The sequence below is a fragment of the Leuciscus leuciscus genome (assembly GCF_965113295.1).
Source record: "Leuciscus leuciscus genome assembly, chromosome: 1".
In the NCBI taxonomy this organism is placed as follows: domain Eukaryota; kingdom Metazoa; phylum Chordata; class Actinopteri; order Cypriniformes; family Leuciscidae; genus Leuciscus; species Leuciscus leuciscus.
The window spans coordinates 703,853-723,024 of NC_138725.1; the positions used below are offsets into that span (position 1 = coordinate 703,853).

The 19,172-nt window shown below is 41.2% G+C and overlaps 2 protein-coding genes across 5 annotated transcripts in view; both read right to left on the minus strand.

Annotated features, from left to right (window-relative positions):
* LOC309480384 (uncharacterized protein) overlaps positions 1-66 on the minus strand; it is a 23,369-nt gene extending 23,303 nt beyond the window's left edge. For both annotated transcript variants that reach the window (XM_082144822.1, XM_082144821.1), the window contains exon 1: positions 1-66. This exon is cut by the window's left edge and continues 1,745 nt beyond it. The gene's annotated coding sequence lies outside the window, so the exon portion shown is untranslated.
* Positions 1-19,172, minus strand: part of LOC309480234 (uncharacterized protein) — a 157,470-nt gene that overhangs the window by 48,144 nt on the left and 90,154 nt on the right. For 2 of the 3 annotated variants that reach the window (XM_082144644.1, XM_082144645.1), the window contains 2 exons: positions 18,030-18,089; positions 17,804-17,884 (listed from right to left, as the gene is read on the minus strand). In XM_082144644.1, the coding sequence (XP_082000770.1) occupies positions 17,804-17,884; positions 18,030-18,089 (141 nt within the window). Of the gene's footprint in view, positions 1-17,478; positions 17,693-17,803; positions 17,885-18,029; positions 18,090-19,172 lie in introns of those variants that run through there. The other variant, XM_082144646.1, reaches the window with a different exon arrangement.

Sequence of the window (19,172 nt, forward strand, 5' to 3'; positions counted from 1 at the left end):
TTTTTTTTTTTTACAATAAGAAACAGGCCAGAAGTATACACAGTAGGCCTACACAATCATTTAATTATGCATTATAAAAACACATATATATATATATATATATATATATATATATATATATATATATATATATACATACATGTATACTCACATGTGTTATGGATTTTAAAGCTTTGGAGTTGTTGGAGGTAGCCTAGCCCAGATAAAAGTCTTTACAGATAATATTAAAAAGGGGATTTATGGACATTAAATACATTTATGTAGCTATAGAAACTTAGCTATAAAAAATATCAATTTAATAGGCCTTATTTCTTACCAGAGCTTTAGAAAATTGCGATGACGTAGGGTCTATTATACACTAGGCTAATTTGTCTTTTGCGTCTTAATCTGACGCATAAGGCAAACCGTTGAAATCAATGGAGTTCCCTGTTCATCAATAAAGTGATGCCTAGGGGTACCTTCGAAGTCTTCTGTGTGACGCTAAAGGCACTTGACCATGCTTCAGGTTTTGATGCCCTGGGAGTGAGAATGGGTTGTAGAATTGTGTTCCTTTGAATCTTGTTGTGTTGTGTAAAAGGAAAGACAGGAACGCGCAGAGAAACCTTCCCCGTATTATTGGAGACCCCCATTGGACCAATAGACGGGCTTATAATAGCTTCAATAGTTATTAAGCACCAGCTGATTTAAGTTTTTCTTCAAACAAAGAGACAAAAGTAATTTTCTGGTAAATCATTGTACACATACATGTGTTTTGTTGTATGCACAGATTTTGAGGGTCACTTATAGAAAGATGTGTTCTTGTCTTTGTTTCAAGGCATTTTTAATTTAATAACATACATTTCAACATACAAAACGCACATTCGCAACTCTTGTAAATGTTTTCTTTTGCTGTAGATTAGGTGGTGCAGGCAAAATAAATTTCTACCAGCTGCCGACATTCTAGGAAGTTTTCAAAGTGTCAGGAAAATAGACACGCTGCAATAGATTGAGAATGGTGATGTTAAAAACTGGTAAACAATTTCAAAACAGGGCGTTTCAGAAGAAATGCAAACAAAATCAAAGATGCATAAAAACAAAGGTGTCCAAAATGTTACGTGCTAATATTTGGTCTTGTTTCAGAGTCAGTGTGCTCCAGTGAAACCTGTGTGACTTGTGTGAACTTTGATGAGGCCGAGAACAATAGCACTGTTAAACATGCGGTTCAATAACAATGTTCAATATAAAGAAGAATCCAACTCTAATGCGACTGAGCTTGTTTCACATATAACTGTTGATTGTTAGATATAATAGTTAGATGATTTATCTAACAACTGAAATGTACGATATGTTAAAACAATTTGGCATTATGCTGATGAGGCCAAAAACTGCTTACCACATGTTTTCATAAAAAGAAGAACAATTATTAAGACATAAAACACAACGTCTGTTTTCTGGATCAGGCCTAAAAGACCGATGTCTAAAACTCTGGTGTCAAAGTATTGGTGCGGACAGAATAATATTTCACATAATTCATTTGCTTAACTGTTGTTTAGTGACACACACTAAATAACAGTGTATCTATGACTGTGCTGTGAAATGCACATCTTTAAGTGTAATAGTTAGACGAGTTTGAAGTGTAATAGTTTTATAGGTAACAGAAGAACAGCAATACTCATCTTTCACGTCGATGTTTCGTAGATATAGCAGAAAGACGTTCTAAAAGAAATATGATTTGTTTAGTCTTTAACACTCTCATACTAGAAGGACCGTCATTTAATTCTCTTTATGCAATATTTGTTCATGTTTTTCATAAATTCCTATATGAACATGCTTGACCACGCTCTAAAACTATATACTTTTTGCAAACTGTACAAAAACAAAAAGACACAAGATGTAAACAGCGTAATTGACTAGTATGTACAATGTCAATTACAAACATTCAAAACTGATCACAAGTGGCTTTTCTGTATTTGTTTTAAATGGCTCATGCTGTAATTACTTTTCAGCAAGTTTGACCTCTAGAATTTACTTTAGTGCAGTTTTATCTGCAGGGTGCAGTTAGTGTGGAACTTTAACAGCCTCAAGCTCTAATGAATATGCCTCTCTCAGGGCAATAGTCAGATGTGATTCTGTTGTAATAGTTTAAGTGTAAAACAGCATGCACTTACTTTTTGTGTTAATACTTTGTGTGATTCCACATCATAGATAGAGGGAAAGTTGCACTAAAACGAAGTATCAATTTAGTCAAACATTCTCAGACAGAAAGACTATCACTTAAATTCTTAATTTCATTTATTTCTATAAACACTGAATGTTGACAGCTCTCAAATAAACGTCTTCACCTAAAACACACACAGTCCAACAGTCCAACTATGACTAAATCTAGTGGAGTAATAAAACCATTATTTGCAAATTTTTTTGTATTTATTATAAACGGCGCTTTTCAACCCTCGTTTCTTAGTGATTTGGTCTTTTGAATCTTACATGGATGTTTTGGACACATGTGATTCCTGTGTAAAGATTATGTTTTAAAGTTAGTCCATAGTCTTTACAAGAGTGTTGAACTTTGCATCACTACGGTGTGACAAAATATGTTGGCATGTAAAAATACACCCAAAGATTTAAATAGAACTATTTACACACATACTAAGTAGGAGAATATATAACTGTATATTGCAGATTGTGAACATTCCATTATGTGTTTATTTGGGGTCAGAGAACACCATTAGCTCATACATCTCTTTCATTTTGTGCTGGATGTAAAAAATAAAGGTATTAGTTAAGGTACAAATCACGAGGGTACACATATGTACCCTATGCCAAGGGTATACCCATGAGGGTACAGGCCCAGTGACAAGCCACTGTACCCCTAAAGGTACAATTATGTACTTTATTTTCTGAGAGTAGTGAATCTTACAGACGGCATCATTTCTTTTGAGGCTCAGTATTTCCTGGAATTTCCCAAAATGCATTGTTTTATTGTTTGGTAATTAAAATATCCTGGATTCCATATCGTTTTGATCAAAATTAATAAATAAATGCACTTTGTGTACAAATTAAGGAATACATTTATTTTACTTTGAAAGTGTTTGTTTTTGATGCCACCATAGAGGTCAAGAGACACATCAATGATACACACCTCCCTCGAAGTGAGGACCCTCTCAAATACTGGCAGGCCCAAAAATGGTGCAATGAAAAATCACATAGGTCCAATTTATTGGCGTATTAAAAACACAGCATGCAGGGTAAATCCACAAACACACACACACACACACACACACACACACACACACACACACACACACACACACACACACACACACACACACACACACACACACACACACACACACACACACAAACACACACACACACAGATAAACAGCTTTCTGAAGACAAAAGAGCTGATGATGTTTTACAGCCTATCAGGGCACGTGTGATGTCATCTGACTGCTGTAGCCAATCAGAAATCTAATTTCTTCTCCCTTTCACTGCTCGCCTAACAGACATTTCTTGCTGGATGAAGGGCCTTCAACTAAACCTTGCTGAGACAGAACTGCTCATGGTCTCGGCCAACCCAACACTTCATCACAACTTCTCCACTCAGCTATTGATGATCAGTTGAACTTCACAGACCACAGTGCTAGAACTGCAGATTAGCCTTATATAGGAAGATCAGGCCCTTCCTATCGGAGCTTCACAACTCCTTCTCCAAGTGCTTGTTCTCTCCAGACTGGACTATTGTAATGCTCTCTCCTTCCAGCATCACTGTCAAACCTCTGCAACTGATCCAGATGCTGCAGCAAGAGTGTGTTTATCGAGCCGTCACTCCTCTCCTCATAAACCTGCACTGGTTTCCAACAGCCGCTCACACCAGATTCAAGGCCCTGATGTTTTCCTACAGAACAACCACTGGCTCTGCTCCTCTACACCTAAACTCACTACTCCAGACCAATGTGTCTCCAGAAGCTTGTGTTCTGCAAGTGAACGGTGTCTTGTGGTGCATCATCTCAAAGAGACACAGAATCACTTTCACAGACCTTCACCTGGACTGTTCCTGCTGGAGGAACGACCTGTCGAACTCAACCTGAGCTGATGAGGCTTTAGCCATCTTCAAGAAACAGCTGAAAACGCATATGTAAGAGCTAGGTATGTTTTATCTATTCTGAACACCCTTTTGGTTATTTACGGTAATCAATGCACCTGGTGGTGGCGGAGGAAGTAGAGTTTATCAGCTGTTCACCTGCATGGTTCGAGAGTGGAGAGAGGGGGTGACGGGGGAAGTCATATTTTTGTTGACCGCTATCTAAACGCTGTATATCGAATGTCTGAGAAACAATTATGGAATGTTTCAATACACGACCTTGTTTGCTTCTCATGATAATAAACCGACAAAATGCAGTCCTTGGATTTGTCATCATTGAAGCGCGTCTGGCAAATTAGTTTTCCCTGTTCAGCCTCTCGGTCGACAATTTTTGTGGCTCTCAGACTGTCGCCCACATTTGTCAACAAAAATCAAGATACACTTGGAATATAAGCCACGCTTCATTGAAGGTCGTGATCACTCACGGAGATACGGGATCATCGGTCATTGAGACCGCACACACACACACGGATTCGGCCGAATATCCTGGACAACGGCGGCCGCGGGAGAGCATCGCACACAAACAGTGGTATGTAACCTGCGTTTTGTATTGTGTTATGGCTTGTTTGGAAGACAGTTTTGAACGGGTTACTGCCACTTGTTGAGGTTTGGTGTTGCTGATGGAGCGGGTTGATTGCCGCTGATCGGGTTTGTGTTTGGAGCGAACAGCTGACTTATGTGTGTGCGGTGTGGCTTCAGTTCGTTGGTTATACGTGTCTGTATTTAATTGTTGTGGCTATTGGTTGTTGCTTTACGTCGGATTCATACTGCGATGTTCAGTTGCATCAAGTTCATAAAATGAGTGGATCAAGGGCTGGTTCAACTTCATCTAATATGGAAAAAAGAAAAATCACTCTGACTGAAAAGGCTCTGGCAAACAGGATTGAGTCAATTCAGAAACAGCGTAAAAAGGAAGTAAGCAACTTAAAAAGACAGATACCGTCTCTCAAAGAGCTCATGAGAGATGATCAAAATGCTTCACAAGTTAAAGCACAGTTTGATGTTCTGCTGCAATTGTATGAAAATGCCACTACATTGCATAACTCTTTGATGCCTTTAATCCCTTCTGAGGAACAGGAGAGACAAAATGCATGGTTCAAAAGCATCACTGAATACAGCCAAGGGTTTATTAAGGATGCCAAAGAATGGATCTCAGAAACCTACAGGCCTCGTTCAGAGCTAACTCATTATTTGGAGTGTGATGATCAGGAAGTTCTGTTTGGGGATGAAATTGTAATTCATGAGGATGTAAAAACGGGACAACGGCATCCATCTTCTCAACACGATGACCAGGATGACATATTGCCATGTGACAGTATATCAAACCTAAGCAGTAGAAAACAAGGTTCAAAATCAAATGTTTCCATTACTTCATCTGTACGTCTCAGAGCAGAGGCTGAAATGGCTGCTCTGCTTGCCCGTCAAGGTTTGCTGAAGGAAAAACATTCTCTTGAGGAACAGGAAGAGAAATTAAGACAGCAAAAGGAACAACTTCAGCTTAAAGCCGATATAGCTGCATCAGTGGCTAAATTGAATGTTTTAAGGACCTCTGGATCTGGTGTGCGGAGTGTGGTTTCTCAATCTAATGGCATGGAGTCATATTTTGAGAAAAGGGGAAAAACGGTTGAAGCTCTTAACACTGACGCAGAGACTTTTGTTCCACAGCTTGGAAAGGATAAGAAGGGAAAACCAGCAATGGGAAACGCTGATTTACAGCTTGGAAGGCCAAAACAGAAAGTGGCTGATAATACCATCCATCTCCAGCAGAGGCCTTCAGAGCTTATGAGACAGAGCACAGTTCCAAATACTCCAGCGCCTCCAGTGTTTAATCATGGCGATGTTCATACACCGTTTTCCATGAACATTAACAGTGACCAGAACAACATGTTGTCTATAATGAAAAAACAGAATGAGATAACATCAATGCTAGTACATCAGCAATGTCTTTTATCGCTGCCTAAAAGAAATATCCAAATATTTGATGGCGACCCTCTACAGTACCATGCTTTCATGCGGTCTTTTGAACAAGTAATTGAGCAAAAGTCTGATAATGCTGAAGACAGCCTGCATTTTCTTGAACAGTACACCAGGGGGCAACCACAACAACTAGTCAGGAGCTGCCAACATTTGATTGACGGCTCAGGCTATGCAAAGGCAAAGACTTTACTGCATGAACATTTTGGAAATGAGCATATGATAGCATCTGCCTATTTGGATAAGGTCTCTTCATGGCCAGTGATTAAGCCAGAAGATGGCAAGGCTTTACATGCATACAGTCTTTTCTTGCGTGGATGTTGCAATGCCATGGAAGAGGTTCATAGTCTTTGTGAACTGAATACACCTGCCATTATGATCACTGTGATTAAAAGATTACCTTACAAACTGAGAGACAAGTGGCGTACAGTGTCATGTAACATCCAGGAAACGCATTGCCGGAGAGTTATGTTTGCTGATATTGTGACTTTTCTGGAGCGTCAAGTAAAGATCATGACAGATCCTGTGTTTGGAAATCTACAGGACGTACCAGTGTCGGTGGCAAATAAGGAAGGCAGCAGGACAAAATCACTTCACTCAGGGGCTAAAGGAAGTAGCTTTGCCACTGCTGCTACTACAGTTGAAAGGACACTAACAGAACATAGGGTGTTAAAGATGGACATTCACCTGAAAGGACTTGTCTGTACTGCACTTCCTGCTCAGCTCAGCTACCGTTCGGACGCTCTTGCTTACTGCTCCGCGCTTTGCTCTATCGCTTTTATATTTTATCTTCTATATTTTTATATTTTAGCTCCTTTTATCACCTAATTTTAACTTCAGCAAATCAGCACAGTGCTCAAACGACAAAGTTTGGATTACCACAAAAACGCAGAATTCTTCTACCCGACCAGCTTACATTCCGGGGAAAGGAAAACACAACTGCCTACAAGGATAAGAGAGAAAATGCCTCTTCTGGAATCTACTTGCTGCACTAACTGCCACAGACTTTTACAAAGGATTGCAGTTCTTGAAACAAAGTTATTTACGGGACCACCAAACCAGACGGAACACACAATAGAGCTTCGTCATGGACACCCTCAGCATATAGCCGGTGAGTCCCATGAAACTAGTGCTCCTCGACAGGTAGAGAAACAAGCCGATCGACTTACAAATCGATGGCACAAACAGGGAGCGAGACCCAAAGGCACTCGAGACATCAGATTGTCACGAGCCCCACATATTGCCGCAGTAGCATCCTCTACCCCAGATACAGCTCTGACAAGGATGGCAAACACTGGTCTCCCACCAACACCTATACATCTTGAGAACAGATTTGAAGTACTAATGAATGTAAATGAGGAATCCCCAAACGTGATGAATGTGATCGAACACAGACTGTATCAGCCAGTAGCTAACACTGATGCTAACTGGCGCTCAAGGTCGAGCAGACAGCGGCACTCAGCTCAGAGCACAGCCGAGCCCAGGACTCTGATAGTGGGGGACTCCATAATCAGAAACATTAGCAGCAGGGATACAACTACATGCTGCCTTCCAAAAGCAACAACTTCTGATATAAACAGGGAACTTCAGAACATTCTGATGAAACATAAGACTGCAAATCGACTCATAATTCATGTGGGGAAGAATGATATTCATAAAGAGCAGTCAGAACTCCTTAAGAAGGATTTCAATGAACTTTTTGAAACACTTAAAAGACTGAAAGTTCAAACATTCATCAGTGGACCACTCCCAGCAAGAGGAACAAACAGGTTTTCTCGGCTGCTTGGGATTAATACATGGCTGCAAAAAACCTGCAATATAAAAGGAGTAAACTTCATTGACAACTTCAATCTTTTCTGGAGTCAGAGACAACTATTTCATCGGGATGGCCATCACCCAAACAAACTTGGTTCAAGAGTGTTAAAGGACAATATCGACTTCTCCCTCAATCATCCTTCTGCAGTGTGTGTCAATCTGAACGACACACACACACCTGGAAACAGTATGAATGAACACGGGACTTCACTTCAGCAACAAGATGGACATGCGGTTGACATATCACACAAGGACAATGATAACACCACTGAGCCACAACAACCTCTGCTCACGGACACAATCTCAGCTGAGCCATGCCCACAGAGCTCACCACAGACAGACATATTAGAACTGCTCCAAGATTCAGCACCCAAGGACGACTTCCTGGAAAACAGCCAGGGAAGCCAGGACAGCATATCACAGCCTCCTATAACACCTGAGCAACAGCCCCTTTCACCAGATACTTTCTCACTCTCGCCAGCGACTCCACTCCTGTGCTTCTCACAGAAAATGGAAGAATTAGTGCATGCTGGAACCAGACTATCCCACTCTTTTGCTGCAAGCCCCCAGATACCAACCAAAAATCGTCAGGCACCTCAAACACCGAAGCCTGCGCGCCGAGCTCGCCCGCCCCCTCCTCCTGTGAGAGCTCTTCGGCCTCTTCGGCCAAAACGCCAGGGCCCACACCCTCCTCCATCTGCTCGAGGTGAACCAAAAACAACTGATACCAGCTCTCAGTGATGTGTTTTGGGTTCCTGTTATGATAACAGTAACTTTCTCAAATGTTTACAGAACAAGCGGGAACCCAGTGTGCCTGTATCTTTCTCTATTGCTGTTCTATTACAAGATAGAAAGTCTAAGGCCTTCAATAGCCGTACAGCAAACCCAACTAATCTGGTGCCTATTACATGTCAAACTAAGATTGCTGTGGGGACAAAAAGTAAGACTGTTAAGTTAGCACTTTTAAACATTCGCTCACTTAAAAATAAATCACTTCTAGTCAACGACTTAATAACCACAAACAACCTGGACTTTATGTTTCTAAATGAAACCTGGCTAGAATACAGCTGCAGTGCAACAATCCTCAATGAAACAGCCCCTCCTAACTTTACTTTTATGAGTGTCTGCAGAGCTGTTAAGAGAGGTGGGGGTCTAGCTGCTCTTTTTAAAGATATCTATCAATGTAAGCAAATATCATTTGGGAATTACCCGTCTTTCGAATATCTGGGTACTGTGTTAAAAGGTGCTCCTCGCATTTTACTTATCATTATTTACAGGCCTCCAAAATATTCTCCAGCCTTTGCTGAGGACTTTACAGAACTGTTATCAACAATTACCTCAGAGTTTGACTGTTTTGCCATTGCTGGAGATTTTAACATTCACATAGATAATGCAGAAAACAATATGGCAATAGAAATCAAAACTGTTTTAAAAACTTTTGATCTGACTCAGCATGTACATGGACCCACACACAATCATGGACACACTCTAGATTTACTTATCAGTAAGGGTCTAAACATTTCATCGATTTTTATTAAGGATGTAGCACTGTCTGATCATTTCTGTATTTTCTTTGATATATTGATCTCTCCTGCCACTGAAGCTAAATCTGTGTCTGTCAAGAAGAGATGCTTAAATGAGAACACTAGTGTACTATTTATGAAGGCTATATCCTTAACACCAAGCATATCTGCTGACTCTGTTGATTTTCTCCTTGATTCTTTTAACTCAAAAGTTAAAAATATAATTGATGATATTGCTCCTGTTAAAGTCAGGAAGAAGAGTGGCAGACAAAAAGCACCTTGGAGAAACTCAACAGCAGTGCAACATATGAAAAGACAATGCAGAAAAGCAGAGCGCATGTGGCGGAAGACAAAACTTGTAGTCCATTATAACATCTACAAAGACAGCCTGCATGCTTTCAATATGGAACTAGGCAAAGCTAGACAGACTTTCTTCTCAAATATTATAAACAGCAATTTAAACAACACACGCACTCTTTTTGCTACTGTAGAGAGACTGACAAACCCCCCAAGCCAGATTCCCAGTGAAATGCTCTCAAACAGCAAGTGCAGTGAGTTTGCTTCTTTCTTCTCTGAGAAAATCAATAATATCAGAAAGGTGATCAGCACATCCTTGAGTTGCACTGAGGTCAGACAGATCAGACCACCTGAGAAAGTAGTTACTATGTCTGACTTCAAAGAAATTGATGGCAAAATTTTGGAAGAAACCGTACAACACCTTAAAACATCAACATGCGCCCTTGACACACTTCCCACATCTTTCTTCAAAATTGTGCTAAACAGTTTAGAAGCAGATCTTCTAGAAGTGGTAAATGCCTCACTTCTCTCTGGGAGTTTTCCAAACTCCCTGAAAACTGCAGTTGTCAAGCCCCTCCTGAAAAAGAGCAATCTGGATAAGACCATATTAAGCAACTATAGACCGATCTCAAATCTTCCTTTCATAGGCAAGATCATTGAAAAAGTTGTCTTCAATCAGCTGAACAAATTCTTAAGCTCGAATGGATACTTTGATAATTTTCAATCTGGTTTCCGACCGCATCACAGCACAGAGACAGCGCTCATAAAGATAATAAACGATATTCGCTTAAATACTGATTCAGGCAAATTATCAGTGCTGGTACTACTCGACCTCAGTGCTGCATTTGACACTGTCGATCACAACATACTTCTTGACAGGCTGGAAAACTGGGTGGGGCTTTCTGGGATAGTCCTAAAATGGTTCAGGTCATACTTAGATGGGAGAGGTTATTATGTGAGTATAGGAGACCATAAGTCTGAGTGGACATCCATGACATGCGGAGTCCCTCAAGGCTCAATTCTTGCGCCACTCCTGTTCAACCTGTATATGCTCCCAATGAGCCAAATAATGAGAAATAACCAAATTGCTTACCACAGCTATGCAGACGACACACAGCTGTACTTAGCCCTATCGCCTAACGATTACAGCCCCATTGACTCCCTGTGCCGATGCATTGACGAAGTCAACAGTTGGATGTGTCAAAACTTTCTTCAATTAAACAAAGACAAAACTGAAGTTATTGCGTTTGGAAACAAAGATGAAGTTCTCAAAGTGAACGCATACCTTCACTCTAGGGGTAAAACAACTAAACATCAAGTCAGGAATCTTGGTGTGACACTAGAGTCAGACCTTAGTTTCAGTAGTCATGTCAAAGCAATAACTAAATCAGCATACTATCATCTGAAAAATATTGCAAGAATTAGATGCTTTGTTTCCAGACAAGACTTAGAGAAACTTGTGCATGCTTTCATCACCAGCAGGGTGGATTATTGTAATGGACTCCTCACTGGCCTTCCCAAAAAGACCATAAGACAGTTGCAGCTCATACAGAACGCTGCCGCCAGGATTCTGAGCAGAACCAGAAAATATGAACATATCACACCAGTCCTCAGGTCTTTACACTGGCTCCCAGTTAGATTTAGGATTGATTTCAAAGTATTATTACTGGTATATAAATCATTCAATGGCCTAGGACCTCAATACATTGCAGATATGCTCACTGAATATAAACCCAACAGATCACTCAGATCATTAGGATCATATCAGCTAGAAATACCAAGGGTTCACTCTAAGCATGGTGAGTCTGCTTTTAGCTATTATGCCAGCCACAGCTGGAACCAGCTTCCAGAAGAGATCAGATGTGCTCCTACAGTGGTCACATTCAAATCCAGACTCAAAACACTTCTGTTTAGCTGTGCATTTACTGAATGAGCACTGTGCCGCTGTTCGTCCGACTGTTTGTACTGTACTGTATTTTACTCTATTTTTCTAAACTGTTTTAATTATTCTTATTTCTTTTAATTATTTTAATTTCTCCTATGTCAGCAGGGCATTTAGCCCGAAACTGTAAATGCCCACTCAGAAGGTGATAATGTGAAAGTGATTAATGTGGGTTTGAAAGTAGAACAGTATTTAAATGACGATATTAAAGTTTTCGTCTGAGAAAGAATGTGAACGCAGTGCTAAAGTGCTAAAGAAAGTGAAAAGAACGTGTGAGTAAATGAGGGAGAAAAGAAAGTTAAAGGAAAGTTGATAGATGGAAGTCGTAAGAAGATTGAAGGTTAAAAGAAGGTTGAAAGATTTAAGTCTTAAGGGAATCCTTTGAAAGAAAGATCTATAATAAATATTCTTTTTTATTTTTTAAAAGTACTGTATTTTATTTTATTTTTCTAAACTGTTTTAATTATTCTTATTTCTTTTCATTATTTTAATTTCTTCTATGTAAAGCACTTTGAATTGCCATTGTGTATGAAATGTGCTATATAAATAAACTTGCCTTGCCTTGCCTTGCCTTGCCTAAGGGTGGACATACGTTGGGGTTTTGTACTCTGCTGGAGAAGAAGGCTCAAAGTGAGAAAATCGATTTCCTGAAAAGGTTGGGAGTTTGTTTTGGCTGTTTGTGTACTGGTCACATAAGTAAGGAGTGCAGGAAACGTCTCTCTTGTAAAACATGTGGCTTGAGGCACCCTAGTATGCTTCACATCCACCACAAGGATAAAGTAGCACATGCAGAGAAAGGTAAGAGCAACTCAGAGAGTGCAGTGGGCAGTTCTTTGGTTGCAGTCCAAACCAGTGGTCTTACTGGGGCCGGTGAACAAGATTTTAAGCTTGCCATTGTACCAGTAAAAGTTAAATCAAAGAGTGGGCAAAGGATCGTGGAGACCTATGCCTTTTTGGACCAGGGCAGTTCAGCATCTTTCTGTACAATGGGTTTGATGGATAGATTAAATCTCTCAGGGAGAAAAATTAAGATTCTGCTGCGCACTATGGGCCAAGAGAGAATTGTGGACAGTTGTATTGTGTCGGACTTGGAAGTGGCTGGATTGGACAGTGGCTGGTACTGTGAAATGCCAGATATCTTCTCACAACCTAGGATGCCTGTGAATAGGAGTAACATCCCACGACAGGACGATTTGGCTAAATGGCCTCATTTGAAACATGTGTACTTGCCTGAGATAGATACAGACGTGGAGCTTCTGATAGGAATGAATGTACCCAGGGCGTTGGAACCACTTGAAATCATCCGTAGTGTGGACGAAGGGCCATATGCCATTAAGACAATGCTTGGTTGGACGGTAAATGGACCCCTGGGTGGAGAATGTTGTGACGGACCTGATATGTATCAGTCTGCATTTACCATCAACAGAATTTCTGCTGTAACACTTGATGAACTCTGGAAGCAACAGTTCAAGACAGACTTTCCAGAATGCAGTCAGGAAGAACAGCTAGGACTTTCAAGGGATGACTGCAGGTTCTTAGAAATGGCTAACAATACTGTGAAATTGGTTAATGGTCATTACAGTATTGCTTTACCTCTGAAGGACAGGAAGATAAGCATGCCTAACAACCGTAAAATTGCAGAACAACGCACCCTCAACCTGAAGAGAAGGTTTATCAGAGATTCATCACTCCATAAGGACTACACTGCTTTCATGAATAACCTTATATCCAGTGGCTATGCTGAGATTGTGCCAACCACAGATCTAGAACGCAGTGACGGGAAAGTTTGGTATATTCCCCACCATGGGGTATACCATCCAAAGAAAGAAAAAATCAGAGTTGTCTTTGATTGTGCAGCATCATTTCAAGGCGCATCACTCAACACGCAACTCCTGAACGGCCCTGATTTGACTAGTACGTTGATTGGAGTCCTGACCAGGTTCAGGAAAAAGCCTATTGTTTTGATGTCTGATATTGAGGCGATGTTTCATCAGGTTCAAGTTCCAGGGGAGGATGCCGACCTGTTGAGATTTCTTTGGTGGTCCAGTGGAGATTTCAGTCAGTGTTTGGCTGAGTACAGGATGGTTGTCCATTTGTTTGGGGCAACTTCTTCTCCAAGCTGCGCTAACTTTGCTCTACGGAGGTGCGCAGAAGACAATGAAGAGTTCTTCAGCCAGCAAGTGATTGATACCATAATGAATAGTTTCTATGTGGATGACTGCCTTGCTTCCGTAGCCTTAGAACAGGAAGCTATATCCCTTTATAAAGGCCTTAAAGCCATCTGTGCCAAGGGTGGCTTTCATCTAACAAAATGGGTAAGCAACAGTCGTAGTGTGTTGGCCTCAATACCTGAGGAGGAGAGAGCAAAGGAAGTTAAAGATCTGGATCTGGACCATGACTCACTACCTATTGAGAGAGCACTGGGTGTGCGCTGGTGCGTCCAGTCTGACACCTTTAAGTTCAGCATAACTATTCAGGAGAGACCATTGACTCGCAGAGGCATCCTTTCAACTGTCAGCTCTTTCTACGACCCTCTGGGGATCCTAGCTCCTGTGGTTTTTACAGCTAAAAGAATTCTTCAAGATCTGTGTCGGAGTCGGCTAGGATGGGATGACTTCATACCATTAGCAGTTGCCCAGGAATGGATTGACTGGTTGAAGGAGCTTCATCAGTTGGAAGGCTTCAGCATCAGACGATGTTTAAAACCTCTGAACTTTGGAAAAGCAGCAACTGCTCGGTTGCATCATTTTGCCGATGCAAGTGAGGAAGGATATGGTGCTGTCACCTATCTGCTGCTACGTAATGAACAATCTCAGATGCACAGCGCCTTCATAATGGGGAAATCCAGGGTGGCACCTTTGAAGCCTGTTACTATCCCACGTATGGAGTTGATAGCTGCTGTTGTAGCAGCTCGTATGGACAAACTGTGGAGAAAGGAGCTAAGACTACAGCTTCAAGACTCTGTTTTCTGGACAGATAGTACCTCTGTATTAAAATACATTAAGAATGAAACTTCAAGATTTCGAATCTTTGTGGCAAACAGAGTCTCCGAGATTCTCAAGGTTTCTGATGCATCTCAATGGAGATTTGTGAACACTGCACACAATCCCGCAGATCTTGCCTCCAGAGGTGCGAGAGCGGAACCATTCCTAAACAACGAAACTTGGATTTCTGGTCCCTCATTTCTCTTGCAATCAGAGGAAGACTGGCCTGTTAACCCAGATGAATTGCAAGAGCTTCCACCTGGAGACCCTGAGGTCAAGGTATCAGCTGCAATTGAAGTTTCCGCAATAAGGGATGAGAATGATGCCATAACTTGTTTGATCAATCGCACCTCATCTTGGACACGTCTAACAAGAGTGATGGGCTGGGTCCTAAGATTCAAGGTTTTGCTTCTGAATCTCAGAAAAATGAAAGAGATCACTGTATGTCTTACTCGGTCAGCGTCAAATGCAACTCAACAGAAAGATGCTCTCACCAAGGACATGTGTGATTTCAAGAATAAGTTCTGTGGTGGTTATCTCTCAATGGGAGAGATCAGAGAAGCTGAAATTGAAATAATTATGTTTTGTCAGAGAAGAAGGTTCTCAGAAGAGTTTTCCTGTCTCCGAAAAGGAGAAGGTGTAAAAAGAAACAGCCATGTATACAAGCTCAATCCAATATTGGAAGATGGTGTGTTAAGAGTTGGAGGACGGCTGAGTAAGGCTGCTATGCCTGAAGAGTCGAAACATCCTGCCATATTAGCTAAAGACCTTCATATCTCTGACCTCATTTTACAACATATTCATCAAGAGGTTGGCCATGGAGGTAGAAACCATATGTTGTCAAGACTACGCCAGAGATACTGGATCCCTGGTGTTAGTGGTTCCATAAGGAGGATCTTGGCGAGATGTGTGGTGTGTCGGCGGCTACATGGAGCTGCAGGTCAACAGCAAATGGCAGACTTGCCTGAAGACAGAGTTTCTTCGGAGGAACCTCCTTTCAGTCACGTTGGAGTCGACTACTTTGGACCGTTTGAGGTCAAGCGTGGTAGGAGTCTTGTAAAAAGATATGGAGTTATCTTCACGTGTTTGGCCATAAGAGCAGTACACATTGAAGTTGCCTCGTCGCTGGACACAGATTCTTGCATTAATGCAATACGACGCTTTATCGCAAGAAGAGGACAGGTCAAGGAGTTGCGGTCAGACAACGGCACCAACTTTGTCGGAGCAGAGCGTGAGTTGAGACGAGCCATTGGAGGATGGAACTTGGAACAGATCAATGATGCACTCTCGTTAAAGGGAATAAAATGGACCTTCAACCCTCCCACTGGATCACATCATGGAGGAGCATGGGAGAGGTTGATTCGGTCTGTCAGAAAGGTCCTTAACTCAACCTTAAGGACACAAAGTCTGGACGAGGAATCACTCTGCACAGTGCTCTGTGAAGTGGAATCAATTCTCAACAGTAGACCCATCACCAAGGAATCGACAGATCCCAACGATTTGGAAGCATTAACTCCGAACCACCTTTTGCTTCTTAAAACTAAACCCTGTTTACCTCTTGGACTATTTCAGAAAGAGGACATGTATGCACGACGAAGGTGGAAGCAAGTCCAATATATGGCTGATTTGTTTTGGAAAAGGTGGACTAAGGAGTATTTACCACAACTGCAGGAACGACAAAAATGGACAAAGATCAAGCGGAATTTCATTCCTGGAGACATCATACTCATAGTGGATGATTCTGCGCCCCGCAACTCATGGATCGTTGGAAAGATAACTGAAGTGGTTCCAGACAGAAGAGGACTCGTGAGACAAGTCTGGATTAAGACCCAAACCAGCCGTATATGTCGGCCTGTAACCAAGATCTGCCTTCTTCAGGAGTCAGCTGAATCCTGATTGCTATACTTGGATAACGTGACTTTTTGACTGAATTGACTGGGCTGAAAACAGAAGATTGTCTCACATTTGTATGATGGACTATAAATAATTTTGTTCTTTCCCCTGCATGTGTAATGATTGTGTAATTATTACTGTGTATTAACGGTAATAATTAGGGGCCGGAATGTAAGAGCTAGGTATGTTTTATCTATTCTGAACACCCTTTTGGTTATTTACGGTAATCAATGCACCTGGTGGTGGCGGAGGAAGTAGAGTTTATCAGCTGTTCACCTGCATGGTTCGAGAGTGGAGAGAGGGGGTGACGGGGGAAGTCATATTTTTGTTGACCGCTATCTAAACGCTGTATATCGAATGTCTGAGAAACAATTATGGAATGTTTCAATACACGACCTTGTTTGCTTCTCATGATAATAAACCGACAAAATGCAGTCCTTGGATTTGTCATCATTGAAGCGCGTCTGGCAAATTAGTTTTCCCTGTTCAGCCTCTCGGTCGACAATTTTTGTGGCTCTCAGACTGTCGCCCACAGCATATATTTCATCAACACTCGACCCATTAATACTCACACTTACTATTCTATATTACGATACATTACGAGCTCATGAAGGGGAACAAACATCTCAGGAAAGGAGACTTATTAAACACAACTGCAGTCGGTTTTATTAAGAAAATTATAGCAATCATTCAAAATGAAAAAAGATGCTAAAAACAGGAATGAACAGACAAGATCCAAGAATCCTCAAATCAGCTCCATCACACAGAACAGAGAGAGATTATACAGTCTGAGTCTGTCCATTACTGTATTAATATTATATTTAAAGCAGTTTACATATGAAGCGCAAGAGAATGACTTTCAACACTGTAGGCAAATATATCCATAACATCCATATAAATGAAAATAAATCTGGCTTTTTATATGTAAAAAAAAACATTTTAATCTAAACTTGATTATGTCACTATAAGTGCTCAGAGTTTTTTCTCTGTTTTCTGAGAAGAAGAAAATAAAACAATGAACAATCCTCTGTAAGTTTTTGCTATTGTAAATATTGCTGCAGATTGGCTCTAAACTCATCAGTATTTTATTCTAATATTGTCGGCATCTCTATTTCCTCTGGGTGCTTCGAGTCCTTCCTCCCTGCAAAATAAAAGCATTGACTGACCTCTCGTATGTGTTTTTATCATGATTGCAGATTGTTCCAGATCAGATGAGTGTGAATCATCAGATTGTGTGCGGCTCAAAACTCACCAGCTCTTCTAGCACAGATGATCTGAAGAAGAATCACAGTAGGAGCAGCAAACACTGCGATCTCAACAATAATCACAATCACTGCAGGAAACATGAGAGGAAGAAGAGAAACTGTACATGACTGAAGTCAAGGGTATTCAACTATCAACAGTTATTGATGAAGCATTTACAGACTGACTGATAGTTTAATGTTATAAAGCTGTCAGTATAAATGAACGTGTCGTACCTCTGTATAATGATCCAGCAGTCACACTGACTTCAGTTTCTGATGCTGTATCAGCTGGATCTGTGGATCACGTCTGTTAGTTCAGTTCAACACATAATGCCACATATACACAACATCATCATCACATAATACTTGAGCTTCACATCACAGAAATGATGAATATGTGCACGAGTCTGTCATCTATTATCTTCTTACTTCACTCTCAAGCTGTCAGGAGGAGAATGGCAGTAGTTGAGAAGAGACTGTACTGTATTACTGTATAACTGTATTACTGTGTTACTGTATAATCTATTCCTGGTTTATATGAGAGTGAAACACAGTTGAGCTTCTGCAAATAAACCTTCAGCTTGAATGAAGGACATAAGCCTTATAATTCCTAAACCCGACCTCCTACATGGGTCATACTAGGCTTTAATACACTCGTCTGATTTATGCAATATATCATGTATGACCCATGTAGGAGGCCAATATTGGGAATTATAAGGATTGTTATGCAGTTTATGACTTTGACCACTAATATTTTACAACTCCAAAACGTATGAAGCCATCAGAAAGAGTAGAGCCAATCTGTGGAAGTTTTCACAAATCTGTCAGAAAAGAGTGTTCCTTTCGTTGTCACTCCGAGTTACGTCGGATGACGACGAATGGGGTTTCGCTTAGAAAGCCTGTCATCTTCGAGTATATAAAACGAGCCAATGGCAAAGAAATGCCATGGGTCTGCGGAATTTGCATAGCGTAAGTCCGCCCCACCCTGGGGGTATATAAGGAAGTACGCTGGCAACATGCAGATATGTTTTTCGCTTCGGAGCCAAGAGTTTTCTTCACTCCTACAAGCTATTCTGTATCATCTTCACTCTACGAGACGAGCGGCTCTTCAGTGTGTTGGTGTGACGGCGTGTTCCAGCGAGATCGCATTGCCTGCTGCTGATCTGTGCAGTGATCTGCCGACAGTGTGTGTGTTTCTCCCTGGGCGCTTCAGCACTCTGCTGAGCTTTTCCTCTCTCTAAAAGAGCTGCACGCGGCACGTCTTTTTCAAGACGGCTCGCCCGTGTATTTACTGGATGTGGGCGCGTGATTCATCTGCCTAACGGTCACGAGCGCTGTTTCGCGTGTTGGGCTGATTCACGCTCGGCAGCGCTCGTG